At 33.0% G+C, this 17,351-nt stretch overlaps 1 protein-coding gene and 1 pseudogene across 1 annotated transcript; both read right to left on the bottom strand.

The window, feature by feature from the left end:
* Nucleotides 1-2,776: 2,776 nt before the first annotated feature.
* On the bottom strand, nucleotides 2,777-10,173 carry LOC120208857 (annotated as a pseudogene).
* Nucleotides 10,174-14,581: 4,408 nt separating this feature from the next.
* Nucleotides 14,582-15,810, bottom strand: LOC120208878 (c-Myc-binding protein homolog). Its single transcript, XM_039208012.1, has 5 exons — nucleotides 15,673-15,810; nucleotides 15,509-15,581; nucleotides 15,378-15,426; nucleotides 14,958-15,081; nucleotides 14,582-14,715 (listed from the first exon to the last, which is right to left on the bottom strand). Exons 1-5 carry the CDS (start codon nucleotides 15,688-15,690, stop codon nucleotides 14,632-14,634), a joined length of 348 nt encoding a protein of 115 aa, XP_039063943.1. The 5' UTR covers nucleotides 15,691-15,810; the 3' UTR covers nucleotides 14,582-14,631.
* Between the last annotated feature and the right edge of the window lie 1,541 nt (nucleotides 15,811-17,351).

Here is a 17,351-nt window from a genome sequence, read left to right as displayed (position 1 = left end):
AGCGTGTTAAGTACACCTTTTGAACAACGAAACCAATACGAAGATGAAGTCGACAACAAAGACTTACTCAACGAATCCCAGCTATTATCATTCGACCACTCATCAATATCGTCAAGAACTTTGGAAATATAAATAAATTTTACTATGTACTAGTTTGTAAATATTTTTTTAATAAAATTATTAATTTACTTTTTAATTTAATTTTTAAAAAATTTAATTTGATGAAACTCGTCATCTCAATTTAACAAATTTCATGAGAACTATTGTCCAAGTGATCGTTGATTTTGTCCGTATACCAATGGATATCGTCGGTATCATCTACCCAGTATCACAATTGGCTCAATAGTTAAGCCTACCTTACACCTACTAGCTACTCATTAGCTCGACTCAATTCAGCTCAACTATCAATACAAGTAGGTGGTGTATGATTTTCCACGTGGCTATCAGATTCTTGGTGATGTGACGGTGGCCTAACGCCTCGGTTCATTCAAGAAAAGTTAAGTCAAACCTAGAAAGATCTAGACTCGATGAAAAACAATGGAGAATGAATAGAAAAGGTGGTGGCACCAAGTAGTGTTCTTAGGGTTTCTTTTAGGTGTTGGAAACAAGGAAAAATAATATTAGAATAATATAAACAAAGATAAAGAAATTAAAATAAAATATGATAATCAAGTAATCAGAACATCTCCCATGTGAAGGTGGATGGCAAAGGTGATGATGGTGAGGATGGATTTGTGGAAAATAGGTGGATAATGCTCTATCGAGCCCTCCTAGTCGCAATGAAAAGGAAAGAACGATAATATGACTAACCAACCCTCTTAATCACTATGAAAAGACAAATTGGAGTGTGAAGATTAATCTCCCTCACAAGAACTTGAAAGAACTTCATGAGAAGAAGCTTCGAAGACACAAGACAATCAACACTTGCAAAAATGAACTCTTGTTGTATTATTAATCAAAGAAATCCATCTTGCAAAGTTGAATGAAGTCTCTTTTATATAGGGGTTGAATTCTAAAGGTCCTAAATAACTAATAAATAGAATAATAACTAACAAAACATGTCTTAACTCTAATTCCTAATAAAATAATAATAACTAAAAATAATGTTTGAACTCAACCTTAATTACTAATATTAAGTACAATAATTTGGAATGTACAACCTAAGAGATGAAGTGGAAGTAGTGGAAATGGATTGGACGAAAAGAATTGAGATCATCAAAGGCATGTCGCATGTTTTGTGTTACTTGCACCATGATTGCATCCCTCTTATAGTTCATCAAGACATATCAAGCAACAATGTTTTGTTGAACTCGAGCTTTCAGGCCTTTGTGGCCGACTTTGGAACTGCTAGAATGTTGGATCTTGATTCATCTAATCACAGCATTCTAGTTGGAACCTGTGACTATATAGCTCCAGGTGATGTTTCCCTTCTCTACAACTTCATTTATTAACACTTCTTTTAGAAGTATATATAATTAATTGAATTTCTTTTAATTTGATTTGTGCATGCAGAACTTGCATATACAATGGTTATCACTGAAAAATGTGATGTGTATAGTTTTAGAGCAGTGACACTGGAAACATTGATGGAAAAACATTCAAAAGAAGTGTTGTCGCAGTTGTCATCACCATCTTCTTTGGTGAATATGAAGTTAATTGATGTGTTAGACAGTCATTTACCACTTCCGACAAGCCAACTTGTTGCACAAAATCTTGTTCAAGTTGCTACATTGGCGTTTGCTTGCTTAAATCAACAACCGAAGCTACGACCAATAATGAAAGAAGTGTGCAAAGAGTTCATTTATCGCCAAACATACTTGAAAGTTCCCCTTCGAATTATTTCTTTGTTTCAACTCGTGAAGAATGAAATACATATCAGAGAAAGTTCTGAAGCTTGTCATGTATAAAATCTTCAAAGAATGTTTCAATAAAGAGTCGATTAATGTTATTTAAATAGTGTTGATTATGCATTTTGATTAATACATCTTTTTCCATTGTAATAAAATCTATAACTCTAATTACTAAAGTAATACAATACTTCAATATTTATAGAGTGAACACAATAATATCAACTTTGAGATATTGCAATAAAGACTTCTACATATGAGTAACCATCACATTAGTTCATGGTTGAGCCTTTTGTCGAGACGTTTCTCTGCCCTGGCAACGGAGAGTGCAAATAATACACCTAGACAGTGTAACTAATCTCGAAAAAGTAAGTGTTTATCCTCCATGAATCAGATTAAACACCAAATCGTAGAGTCACCACCAATCTTTTATTCGGTGAGATTGATCACCTAAATGTTATATTATTTTAATAAAAATTCCTAAGAATAATATTAAAATAATACAACTCGGATCTACTTTACCAGAAAAATGAGTTCGAGAATCGATTACGTATGGAAAAGAATTAGCATTCTCACAACGTCTAAAATTGGTACCGATATTTATCAATTAAATGTCTTTGCAGTAAACTATAAATTTATTTTTTAAGCTTAATATAAATGGATATCAAATAATATTTAATATAAATATTACTAGTATTATTATATTATATTATAATTATATAGATTAAATTAATAAAAATACTATAATTAATCAATAGTGATTAAAATAGAAAATATTAAAACTAATTACCCTAATTTCAAAATACTATTAAAATTATATATTAACCATGATAAATATAAGTTTTTTTATTTATCAAACGGCAAAGACCAATCAAATTACCCTAATTCATCACAACGTTACAAATATAATCACTTCGAAAGATCACCGATCAAGCACCATCTTCTCTCCCTAATTCAACAAGTTCTCTCATGGATGAAAGCATTGACTGGAAAAGGGAAATACTATTGAGACAAAAAATGAGCTTCTCAGGCATATCAGTATCGCAGTGGCATCATAACATATCGTTTCCATATCTCATACATTTGAAATCATAAACATACTTATAATGAGTTACTGCAAACAAAGATTCTACCCAGTTGGTTTATTTACCTTTTCCCCAATACGAACAATTATTTGTCATAAGCAAACCAATATTACAGGACTAGTGTCCTAAGCAAGCACAAGTAGAAGCTTCCCGTTATGCTTAAGATTACATAAAATTCTTTATACCATGATTTAGTTTGTATTAAATTTCTACCAAGTAACAAACTCGGGAATCCTTTTCTGTTGACAAGAAACAACAAATTTTCTAAACCACTTTTAGATCATCACACCAAATCCACTCCTAGCATTTAGAAGTAACAGAGGTTTTTCTAGCAAAACTTTATTCATATTCTTAAAAGCACATTTTATTATTTTTGAAATAAAGAACCAATTTAAAAAACCTAGAACATATAAACAAGAAGTTGTCTAGTTGATATAAAATAATAAAGAAGGGGAGAAAGGAGTGGTCACCTCATAAGCAATGTTACCACCCGATGTTGCTGGCTGGCGTAGAGATGCATTAGAGATCGTACCAGAAGCAGACAATATACATAATTCCCGCTTGCTTTGTTGCATGAACATCATTATTTTTTGGCCCACATCCTATTTGGATCCATATATCATGTCAGGGAGGCAACAAAATAACTTCAATTACATCTAGAAACATTATTGTATCTTGACCTAGCACAGTTAATATAAGACTTAAAATTCATAACTATAACACAGAAAAACTACTCTCGTGACATTGTTTATCAGGCATGAATAAGCACAATGTTTAACAGCAACAATAGCAAGTTGGGCACAAATGGATAAGGGCTTCTTTCACAGAGGTGGTCGATTAATGTGCACAAACTTCCCATTATTGGCAAAAGGATTACAAAAAGAAATCAAACATGGCATTACTCAACTTGCCAGAAAAGTAAAGCAGATGACTAAATGTAACCACGATATATTTCCCTTTCTGTGTTGGATCAGTCAAATGAGTGAAGACACATATAAGTGCCTCATCTCCAATTCAAAGAGAGAGAGAGAGAGAGAGGACTGAATTTTTTCCCTTTCTTTCCACTCTTCTTGTGATAACCAATTATCAAATACAGTTTAATAAGCATTGACTCAGTCAAAACACTAGTATCTCCTCAAAAATAGAAAATTTCTCTCAAATGTCAACATAAAAGTATTCATGTATCCTTTCAAAAGGAAAAAGATTACATAAATCGATGCAAATGGTGGGATCAGAAAAAAAGTAATAATAATGCTACAAACTATTGCAAATGCTAAATGCCTTAACTGCCATCCCTTATAAAACTATCAACTACAATCGGGAAAATCCAAATAAAAAATGAAACACAACAGGAAACATCACAAATATCGTCATGATTTATCAAACTTCCCACAATGGCTATCTTGGACTCAACTTGCTTGAAATAAAACATCATAACCTTGAAAATTTTTAAGGATTTTATATCAGAAACAGAGCGTTACACACCAAACTTTTTCATTTATAGTTTTCTGCCATTGGTGATTTCTCAAATTTTCTTTTCTTTGACAATTTCGTCCTCTACTAAAGCACTTCTATTCCATACTTAACATACACTTATCTAGAGATAAGGAAAACCCAATGGAACATTTTATAAACTGAACAATGCCACAAAACCTTTCTTTAAGGTGTGAAAAAATGGAAAACTATGCCAAATTTTTTTAACAAAAACAGAAGAGCACAATTTTTTAAAATGATTGGCCGTGAAGGAGTTCTAAGTTCTAACAGATTATATGTAACACCCCAATTTAGGGGCTAAAATTAAGAGATTATAAAGTGGTGGAATTAATTGGTATTTTGAAAGAAACAGTGGGTTAAATTGTAAAATTTTAAAGTTGACAGACCGTTTTATGAAGTGCAGGAAGTTCAGTGGCTAAACTCTTGGTTTAACCATTTTTAAATATGAGATGTTATAAACCCCAATCCCCATATGTTTTTTGGAAAATTTTCCAGTTTCCCTCTCCCGTCAACCCCTCTTTGAACTCCGATCTACTCGCCGTCCGACCTCCAAACGACGAGCCGAAACCACCATCGTGTTCGTTGCATCGTTCCGAGTTTGCCGAAGTCATCCTTGGTCTTCGTCGATGGCGGCGCGTGAGGAGGTGAAGCGGTCAAAGTTTCCGATTTGTTGAAATCGAGCTCTCCGCCGTTCAAAATTGTGAACCGAGCTTTGTAAGTATCTCGAAATCGCTCAAAATAATTTTTAGAAATTTTTCCGGGATTTTATCACTGTTCACGCGCCGCCACTGCGTGTGGAGAAGGAAAAATGACCGGTTTGACCGGTTTTGTAACCCATTTGACCGGTTTGACCGGTCACAACCCGACCCGACCCGTTGACCCGACCCGACCCGACCCGACCCGTTGACCCGACCCGACCCGTTTACCCGACCCGACCCGTTGACTCGACCCGTTGACCGTTGATCGTCGACCGTCGTTGACCACTGTTGACCAAAACTTTGACCGGCTTTGACCGGGCATTAAACGACCTTTGACTTCGACCGAGTATACCTATCCTGACATTTTTCGACGTTCCAAATCCGATTTCGCTGTCTATTTTTCGAAATTCGAACCTGAAGGCCTCGAAATTGCCGGTCAAACCCGTTGACTTTGATTTTGACCGAAAATTCTAAATTTCTGAAAAGTCATATTTTATGCTTTCGACGTCCTGAATCCGAATCCGAAGTCCGTTTCGCCAAATTCAAACCCGGTAAGCCGTCTTTCACTAATTTATCACCCGATTCGATCCGTTTATCGTAATTAAGCTCTGTTTCTGATATAATTTCTGTTTATATGGATCCGAGGAAATATTGGAAGTTGAATTGAAGATCAAAGGTGTTCGAATGGAATTTTTATGGTCGATCAGTATTGCACGGAAATCGAGGTAATACTTTACTACCTCTTTATGCTTTGTAGAACATGTTGGTATTGGTAAATACATGAATGGAAATGTTTGGTCTTATATGTGTAATAAATGAAGATCTACACTAGATACGAATACGGTAGAAAATAGATAACTGAATATGGCTCAGATGACTATTATAAGAAATTGGAGGACAGTTGGAATTAAATTACAAGTTCTGAAATTAAGTGATAAAAGAATCAACCATGGATTGTAGATTATAATTTATCTCATTAAAGGTACTTAGATGATAAATTATGAGAATATTTCGATTAGGTAAAATTACGAAATTACCCTTATGGTGGAAAATGACAAGAATTGTCTCTGGAAGTGGATTAATAAATCTGAAAAGAATTATTGATCTGCTAAAACTATTGATGAGCATAAGGAAATGTTAGTTTACTTGAAAATTATGGATAACCAGTTTTTAACACCAAGAGGGTTTATGCAAGATACTATAAGTCTGTTAAGGAATCACTTCAAGATCAGAGAAGGTTCGGGAAAGCAATTAATCATAGGATCTTTAAATTATATTATTTTCGTTAAGAGCTAATATCGAAATTATCTGGTTAAGAAATTACGAAAATGCCTTAAGAGGTAGAACAGTCTAAGTTGACTCTGAATGAGAAAATACTTAGAGGATTCGTACTTAACTCGATTAAGTACGGATTTAATTGTTAAGATCCCGACTTCGTGCAGGAAAATTTATGATATTCCGTTTGTAAAGTCTGAGAAGACACTTGACCTGAAAATATTCGAATAATGAGTAAATACTTGAAGAGAATTTATCGGGGGTATTCTGCTGTCAGAATTGTTCTAAATGACTGAAGTAAATGATAAGATTGAATTAAATAATAAGATCGGATGGAAGGAAAAGATTGAAATACCGTAGATATGTAAAATGACCAAAATACCCCTGTAATGAGAAACAATTTAAGTGAGTAGATCAACCCTAAAACTATGTCAATACCTGAATGGCATAGATATTACTGGAACATGTGTTCGTCTTCTCAAGTTTGGCTCGATGATAAATTTTGGAAGTATTCAGCTCAGCCCAGCTCTAGATTGTATTCAGTACTAAGAATTAGACGTTTGTTCGACAATCAACCAGGAAGACCAAATTGAATGGAATGGAAGTACAACATGTATCTGAAATTTAGGAACGTTTGAATTACTCTGGAAAATCCTAAAGTAACTGGAATGGAGATGACTGATAAATGAAATAGGTAACCTCAATGACTGAGGATTTAGTAAGTGATTTGGATAAGTCTGGAAACTCTGATGAGTTTACGTAGTGTACAATTACAATGGGTTATGAACAAATTAATCAAGTACGTCAGCATTTCATGATATTGTGGAAGTGTGGAAATGAAATAAAGACATTGGAAGATCTATTCAACGATGATTCCGAAAATGGTCCATGGACAAGAATTTTGGTATTAAAGAGTAAATACCCTGGAAGAACAATGAATTGATCAATCGACAAGCATTAATTTTGGGAGTTATTCATTTAAGAGTTGTTTGATAATCCGATCAATCGACATAGATTGTAAATGTCATGAATCTTCATTTCTTCCTTACAGCTCAAGTCATATTCTGAATAATTGATGATTTTGTCAGTTATTGAACTCTTCCAATAGTGATTCTGAATTCTGATATTCTATCGGCATACTGAATAACTCTGTTTCTCTGCCTGATACAGTACATCTAAATAATACCTGTAAATTCTGGTGTTCCCTAATCATATAAATATTTTATCTGATTTCCAACTTGAATTCTGTTCTGATAAATGACCTGAATTCTGTTCTGATTTCTGATCTGGATTCTGTTTTGATATCTGTTCTGAATTCTGTTTTGATTTCTGATATCTTCGTTTAATGACGGAAAAATGTTTTAATTGGGGGTATTGTTGAAGGAAGAATTTCCGCAGGTACCTCGGCTTTATGCTCAGGGCCTTATATGTTGGGTTGGGTTGGGTGTATGGTTCTGGGGAACCTACACATTATGTTGTGATGGGATGGGGGTATATATATATATATGTTTTAAAAAGATCTGAAAAGTTACATGGTTTTTGGGAACACACTAGAAAACCTATTCTGATTTCCTGAACTCAGTCATCCGAAATATTTCTCTGAACTGAAAGCTCATTGTTCGTTACCATCTGAAATATCAGTAAGATCTTTGCTCACCATAAAATCTGTACATGTTTGGAAACAATAAGGAAATATATTTATATGTATCTGCACGTTCATCAGCATCATCTGGTAGTTCTGTATTACTGAGCTTTCCAAAGCTCACTCTATTACTCACATTTTCAGGTTAAAAGAATTATACCAGTGCATCTATCGACTTCAGTAAGGGAGTTCGTCCGGCGTTGTTGCAGAGAACGGTACATGTGATTAGGGGGCATGTAATTGTATTTTGTTTTATATACGAGTCGTGAAAATCTGTTTTATTTTTAAATAGTGGCAAATGATTTTATAAGTTACATGTTTCAATAAAAATTTTAAAATTTCTGTTATTTTACGGTGGGTCGCTCCGGTGACCTTAATGTGACTTCCCGGATCGAATCGGGTTACCCGCATCGATCTGTGGGGGTTACATTATATAAGTTTAAAAGCGCACCAATTAGCATGCATGAATCCCAAGATCATGTAGAATTGATGTCAAACATATATAAAGCATTAGTAAACTTTTTATTTTTGATAGGAATAAAAGGCCTCGTTAAAAAACCCCTTCTTGATTAAGGAGCTTGATAATAAGCTCCTTAATCAGCGGAAGCATTAGTAAACTTTATAACAGTAATAAGTATGATACCTCTCTTGGAACTACAATGATAACATGTGGAGTAAAACCTTGACCAGTATTGCCTGCACCAATTAGAGTGAAGGGGTGAGAACCAAGCATCTAATTGAGACTCCAAACCAAATAAAAGTAAATGATAACTCGACCTACTAGAGAACAAAGGTACCAAAAAGCACAAAACCATGCAATGTTAGAATGCAGGAAAGGGCATTCATGAATGATGCAAATAAATAAACATGAAATTCTGAATCAACCGAGAAGAAGGATAACAAAGCATATGCATCTTTCTGCCAGTATCTTAACTTTGTACTGTCCTAGAAGAGATCTACTCCAGCACACTCATTTGATGTATTGATGAATTTGATATGCAACAAATATACACAAGGTTATAATCTAACTTGACAAAAAAAGGAAGGTTTCCTTTTTCCCTCTTGTTCATGTGTTAAAGAATTTGAGTGTACAATTATTTATTCTTTACTACCAATCTCTATAGTCTATAGAAATCATTTTACAACCTAAAACAAGGCAGGAACAGAATAAATAAGCCAAGTGAAAATACAAAATCAAAACCGTAAATTGATTGAAAACCTAAAGGTAAACCATAAACTAAAAGTTCTATAAAATTAAAATTAAACAACTCAAAACAAAAGTCATAGGAGGCAAGTGGGGTTCACTCAAACAAAGGCATCAAAAATCTTCCCAAAAGTTTCAAAACATCAAAACCTTCCCACCAGAGAACTATTTTTCAAGAAAACTATAAAAGAAAATAGAAAAGTAATTTTCAAAGAGCACACACCAGGAGCAAACAAAGGAAATAATTCATAAGCAATACACCCAGAACACTCACAATTTCAACAAATTTGCAACACAAAAAGAATGAATATTTTACGAAAGAAGATAGCCAACCACAGCTAACAGAGGCATTCGCTTCTCACGTAATGCAACAAAAGTATTCGAATTTCACGAAAAGGTACCAAAAGAAGATTTCACATAGATATAATGATTTCCCATCGCAATGCACCAAAAAAACCCTCTCAGTTTTCAATAATTTTGCAACAATCCCAACCCCCAAACCCTCGAATTTAAGGTACCCAAAAATAATCAATTTTTTCACCCAAAAAAAAACCCCACCTAAGCCAAGCAACTGAGATTTCCTGGAAGACCATGAAAGCGCAGCACAGGCGCCACCAAGAGCCAGCTGCTGCTGCTCTCTCCGCTCCTTCGAGGTCGAAGACGCCGTTTTCTTAGCGGCCATGGCCTGTTCGGGGGTACCATACTTCCTAGGCCGCCCTCTCTTCCTCCTGGCGGGCTCCAGGGGCTACGTCACCGCCGGGGCACGGAGTGAGGGTACACCATGTGATGGGGCTCCGCCACTCTCGTTGGGCGGCAGGAGGCCATTAGTCGGTGACGGAGTGGAGTTGACAGCGGTGGGGGTTTTGGTGGTGAAGTAGTGTTGTTGGGCTTCATTTCGTTCCATTGGTTTTTCTATTTTTTTTCGAGCTTTTAGAGAGGGAAAGAGGAAAATTTCTTCAAATTTTTTTAATTTTTTTGTTTATAATTTTTTTTTGGATTTAGTTTTTCATTTTTTTCTAGGATTTTTGTTTTCTTTTGATTTTGGAGCCGCATAATATTGACCGTTGGATGAATGTTGGGAAGATGAGATGAATGACTTTTGTTGGCTGACTGATATCTTCATAATTGGGTTAGTTTAATTTTTTTAGGGTTTTAGAGCTTTTTTCCCCTAAGATCCAATAATGTTATGTATGATAATATATTTATTAAATATCCTAAATTTAATATAAAAATAAATTATTAGTAAAGGAAAATATTTATTTACAAAAATAACTTAAATCTTGTTATAAAATATAAAGGATGAACTACATTACTAGTCTCCAAACTTATAGACATTTGCACTTTGGTCATCACTACACTTTTAACTCGTTTTTAAAATACAACTTATGTCTCGTGTCTTGAGTAATTCGGATTGACATGTGTTGTACACTTAATTTTGGTGGGTGAATCTTCCAACGGAGATTTTCTACATACACAATGACTCGAAATCAAAATTCTCTTAAGTGATATCAAAATGCATACCACTTGAACCAACTTTTGTTGGTTACCCATATATATTTTTATTAATAAATTAATACACTATAATAAAATGACCACATATGTCATCATCTTATTGATTAAAAAATTGAAAACATATATACGATTTTGTTGAAGATCAATTTAGGGACCTTAAAGAGGAGATCTGACGCCTAACCATTAGGTCAAGTTAAACAATTATGATGGTATTAATAAAAATAATAATTTAAATTAAATTATAAAATTATGATGGTGTTAATAAAAAATATTTAAATTAAATTCTAAAATATAAGAAATTATGGAAACAGTTTCATATAGATAGTTTTTGTAACACCCCCAACCCGTACCCGATCCGGCTACGAGTCCGAGATGTCACATTGACTTTTCAAAACCTTTACTTGAACAAAATTGTAAATAACTTTAAAACTTTTACTAAATACAATTAACTAATTTACATAAATTAGTATCATATGATTTTACAAACCAATTAGAGCATATCAAATTCCAAAACTTTATTTACATGCCAACTACCTCTATATACCAATTACATATATTTTCTGATCTGAACTTTGTAAAGGAGATACTGACATGTCTAGCTCCACATTGCTCTCTATATTCTTTTCGAACCTACGTGTGAAACAATCACACGCTAAGTCGATGACTTAGTGAGACAAATAAAACATATAATAGAAATCATAAAACATTCCATATAACAAAACACATGAACATTTAATACTAACTTATCATACAAAAATCATATAACAATTTCATACAAAATCACACATCTTTTTATATAACAAATACACTCATATACATATATCATCATCTACTTTCTTAGCATTATCATATATATTATTATCATTATTTCTATCATTATCATCAAATTATTTATCACATGATCTTGTATTTATCATTTCTGCATATCATATAAAACATATAGCATTTCACCTAGAAACACCCATAACATCATACAATTCATATAACGCATTTCGTATAATCACAAACATATCCATCATATATATATATATATATATATATATTGTATTTGTTATTATTTTTTTATTAGCCCATGATACACTAGTGAGAACTAAAGATATTTGAGTGCATTGAGGTTGTGCACAAATGTTGTCACCACAGCTCGTATAAATGCACCGAAGTGCCGCGTAGAATTGCACCGTAGTGCCACGTAGAATTGCACCGTAGTGCCACGTAGAATTGCACCGTAGTGCCATATAATAATGTCCATAAGGACCACATATCATTCCTTAAGAACCATATACATATGCCAAGGATCACATAGGTGTCTCAACAGACCCCATACATGTTCCAAAGAATACATATATGTCCCGAAGGACCGCGTAGACCCTCGACTCTTGGCATGCCAACTATACCCCTAGCTTTCATGACACATAACATGGGCATTATCATTTATTTCATTTCATATTCACACATTCATATTACTTATATATTATCGCATGTATGATCTCTTATAATCATGTAATCACATAGCTCATGTCATTTCTTGTGAAATCACACATATCATGTAATACATATAACTCCTATACTTTCTTATATATTCACATAGGTAGTATCATAGGACTTATATCTTTTCATATGGTTTATGTTCTATTCTCTTATATTCACATACATGTAATACATACCAAACATGTTTACATAAATCATTTCTATATAATTCACATGTACTTATATTCTTTTTCATATACTCACATAGTCATATAATATAATATTTCATATGACCTCATATATCACATCGCTTATATACATATCCAAATATTCATAGATACATATCACTTAAATTATTCCTTTTTACATAATTTATGGTCATATAGTTCCTATCACAAGTCATTTATCTTATATCTTCTTCTCATATGTTCATATTTATCATACACATAAGTTTTATTACATATTTATATCTCATTCATATATCACTAATTCATAATATAATTTACATCGCATCATCTATCTTATTCTTTATTTCTTAGTATGCACTTATATTACACCTATATTATACTGATAAACATATATATTACTTCTATTATTTCTTTTATATACAAATTAATCAATTTACTTAATTCAATTTCATATAACTCCTATAATTTTCTCATATCACTCTATTCAAGTTTCCTAATTGATACATTATTCTCATTTCATTCTATAACTCAATCTTATTAGTTTCTTTCGTTTCTCGTGGATTCACTTTCATCATATTCTTTTATTTTTACATATTTTATTTCATAATCCTATACTCCCTTTATCATATGATTTATGTAGGTTCTCTTATAACTCTTCATAACATATATTTTCCATTCTATATATTACGTAGATCTTATCATATAACTTATTCTTTATACTTACATAAATTATAACACATACAAGAACATATCAGCTCATATAATCAATCATACATACATTTCATGTCATTCGCCTACTTATAATCAACACTTCATGCATAATAAAATAATTATCAGAAATAGACTTATCACAAGTCCAATTTCCTTATAATCCTATAAAATAAGATGCACTCACATGGGCCTCACTAAGTTAATACCGCTCTCTCATATTTCCCTTGATCGATCTTATTTTCCAAATGTTCCGGAACTGATTTATGCTCGGTATCTACACAAATATACAATTTAAGGCAATCTATCAAAATCTAACCTTATAACTTGATACTAATAGCTTAAACGACTTTAAGAAATCAACATTTCCATTTTCCTTTAGGGGGGTATCGATACCCTACTGGGGGTATCGATACCCTCATGACATTCTGGAATTCTGCCCGTTTGAGAGGGTATCGGTACCCCTTTGAATGGGTACCGATTCCCCCTAGCCCAGAAATCATTTTTGAGCTCGAAAATCCTCTTGATTCAATTCAAACGCTTCATCTTTCATCCCCTTTCATATTCCTAACTTACATATACATACTTAAACTCATTAATATTCATTTATCTCATCTTTAACCTCAAAATTCCATCTTTCTTATGGAAATCAATAATCATACTAAAGTTTCCATGTTATCTAAACTTAATTATAACACTTCTAACTTCTTATTCTTATAGATGACAAGTCAAATTCATCCTCCAAATTCGTTTAAACCTTCTTATTCAAAATTTCACTTAAAACCCCATATTCTTTAATCTCTTCTAACATCTTCATCTTTGAGTTTTTACTTATCTTTAGACTTCCTTAAGCTTTCTTACTTTCCAAAGAATCAAAACCAACTTAGAATTCAAATAATAATTAACTAATAAAAATTCTCACCTTAGCTCTTGCCTTCCATGCGTGAAGAAGAAAGAAGAAGAAGAAAACTCTGGAAACTCATTTCCCACATTTTATATCCCTTAAAAGAGAAATAAAAATCTTCTCTTAGAAAAGACCATAATACCCTTATTACTTTCAAACTTTACTATTAAATCCAACTTCAAAATTCTCCAATTAAAATTCTAAATTTTTTAACTTATTTCGAAATTGAACACAATACTTTCAAAATTCACCTTTAAGTCACTAGCCCGATATTGAGGATGTTACAGTTTTGATCATTAATTTAAAATTAATTTACGATAGATTTTAAGTTAAAATGTTATTCTGACTAAAAAAAATTATGTAAATAATAATAATTTCATTTATAATTGAGAATATCATATTGCGCACATATCTACTTTAGAAAGTTATAATTAATAATTTTAATTATAACTGAAATGTATTTAGTGATAATTTTTAAGTGGAAATGTACAAATATTTTATCCACAATAACAAAAGAAATGGATTATATAGTCAATAAGTGGTTAAACTTTGTACATATACTATAACATGTAAAGCGCACAACACCATGAAGAACTGGTTCTTAAGCTCAGACCTCATCCTTCAAAGGCTCTCCATCCACCGTCTCTTTCGCAGACGACGGCGAAGAGTCCGGATTCTTGAGTTCCTGTAACTTCCCCACCATGAAAACATCTCAGACAACTTGCAGTAAAGAACTTGATTCGGATCAAAATTAAACTGAAAATGGAAAACATTACGAAAGTCCGATGATCGGCACCAAACCGTCAACGCTCATTCGGACATATCAGTGTATGAAAAAAATCATATACGCAGAGTGCCTGAGAATGAAATGCATCATATAGTGCAAAATGCTACCTTTTCCAAATAAATCAAAACTATGTCCATAGTCCTTACCTCTTTGCATGTATGCTGATGCTTGGCCAAAAGCTCATTATACTTTGTCTGCAAATCTGATATCTCAGCTTGTAGTTTTTCATATTCAGATGCAGTTGGACCTCCTAATTTTTGTTGCACAAACCTATCATCATCATCATAATAATAATCCCATATGAACAAATGGTTCAAAACAAGAAATTTTCTAGGAATTGCAGATATTGAGATTCGAAATCCGACCCTAGATTCGAAGACGGATATAGGATTCAACGCTAGAGGATGAACTCGTAAATTTGTGAACTTATAAAATTTATCAATAAAAATTACAAAAAGAATATCTAAAATGGACAACTTTAAATTTTCCGTGTCTAGATCTGAATTATATAGCTTAAACAAAGAGAAACAGAAGTTCAATTTGGAAGATTGAATTGAGAAACTTACTCAAGGGCTGAGGAAGGCTTCTCATTCTGTTCATACAATGCAACCAAAACTGCAGGTAATGAAATGAATTAAAGAAAAGAAAACCCAGATCAAGCAATGAAGACTATATTTCAAAAACAAAGTAACAAAACCTTTGGTGAGAGCATCAAGAACACCACTGGACTCCAGATACTTTCTAAAAGCTTCCTTCTTTGCTTCTTTTTCCTAAATCCATAAACTGGGTAGTCAACATGTTATTAAAAAAAGAAGTAATTGTTAAACAACAAAGTGTAAGAATGTTGGTGGCAGATTGTACCTCTTTATATCGAATCATTGTCTTCTTCAATCGCTTCTTCTTCTTCTTCTTTCCCCAGGAATCCCCTTGTTCTTGCCTTGAAACTTTGGTCGATGGTCACCTTTTTGCAGTTTAAAGCTGAAAGAGTTAATTGTAATTCAGGAGATGTTTTTTTCTTTAAAATGAAAAGAAACACGATGGCCTGATCTGGTTCAAGTTCATGCCTGATTCAGTTGCCATTTGTGTCGGTTAAGGTTTCAAACCCAAGTCCAAATATCTACTGTATGTTCAAACCTGAGATTTTAGGCTCAGCCCATTTTCAGTTTACAAGAAGCGATTCACCCTTTTGGTAAAGGGTATTATGGTTATAGTTGTTTTCGGATTTTTGATGCAATTTATTTCATTAGTCTTTTATATATGGTTATTTGTATTTTTTTTTTTGATGCCTGGTTTTTTATACATCTGTATATAATATTCTATTGGCTTCCGAATATGTGAATAAGACCTTTAGATAAAAAATTTCACAAGTCTAAACAATCTATTGCTGCGAAATCTTAAGATTTGAATCTGACTATTAAATTCATTTAACTTGTCAGTCTACGAATAACTATAATGATAACTACTATAAATCCCTCAAACTATGAGTGAAAGGGGCTTCTCCTCCTTTTTCTTCTCCTTATTTATAATTTCCTCAACATTCTTCCTCTACAAAAAATCTAAAGACAATGTTTTTAACAGATTATGACTTTCAACTTAAATAAAAAAAAAATCGTGGACGGTCGATGAGTCGAACTTAACTTATTCTATCGACATGTTTTGAAAGTAAGTGATACATTGTCCGAATAAAGAACATGTACTAGGCATAGTGCATCATAATTGGATAATTTGGATTAATCGACCACCACTGTATTAGACGCAAGTGGGCATGCATCATCTATTCCGTGAAGCAAATTATGGAGTATTTAAGCTGTAAAGTAAAGCCCCGCCGCATACGACGGCCAGAATGCTGTTTCATAATCTCGGCAATGCAGCTTTTGGATGGAGGAATCAGGTTCTTTGGGATATAAGACGAGGACATGTAAACATCAAGTTGGAATATGGAATACTGTATGTTCCAACAATGGTAGTCGACCTCGATATAGAGCGAATATTACCTGAGAGATTAATAGGGCTGTAAATGAGACAAGATTAATCACGAGATACTCGAGTTTAATTCGGTCAAAGTTCGATCAACATTCAGATTGAATGGACTTGACTCGAGCTTGAACTTGAATTTGACTCGAGTTCTTAACAAGTCAAATGAATTACTTGATACCAGATACGAAAAGCTCGCGAGCAAAATGAAAAAATTAATATATTATTTTTTAAAATTTTAAATTAAATTATTAATAATATTAACATTTATATGTTATTTTTATTTATAAAAAATACAATATAAAATTTTCATATACTTAAGGTTCAGGTTTGAACTCGAGTGAACGGAGCTCGAGTTTATGTTTCAATCAAGTTAAGTATGAGAATGTATCGAGTTCAAGTTTTTTTGAGATCAAGTCGAGCTTCAATTTTTAATTTCGAGTTGAGCTTAAAATTGCGAACTTTCGAGTCGAGCTCAATTTTAGACTTTTCTAGTCAAGTCAAGTTAAACAATACTCGAGCTCAACTTAACTTGTTTACAGCTGTACAAAGGAGTCTGCTTCATT

The sequence above is a fragment of the Hibiscus syriacus genome, unplaced genomic scaffold (assembly GCF_006381635.1).
Source record: "Hibiscus syriacus cultivar Baekdansim isolate YM2019G1 unplaced genomic scaffold, ASM638163v2 tig00017792_pilon, whole genome shotgun sequence".
NCBI lineage: Eukaryota > Viridiplantae > Streptophyta > Magnoliopsida > Malvales > Malvaceae > Hibiscus > Hibiscus syriacus.
This window is presented reverse-complemented; position numbering and strand designations above follow the sequence as displayed.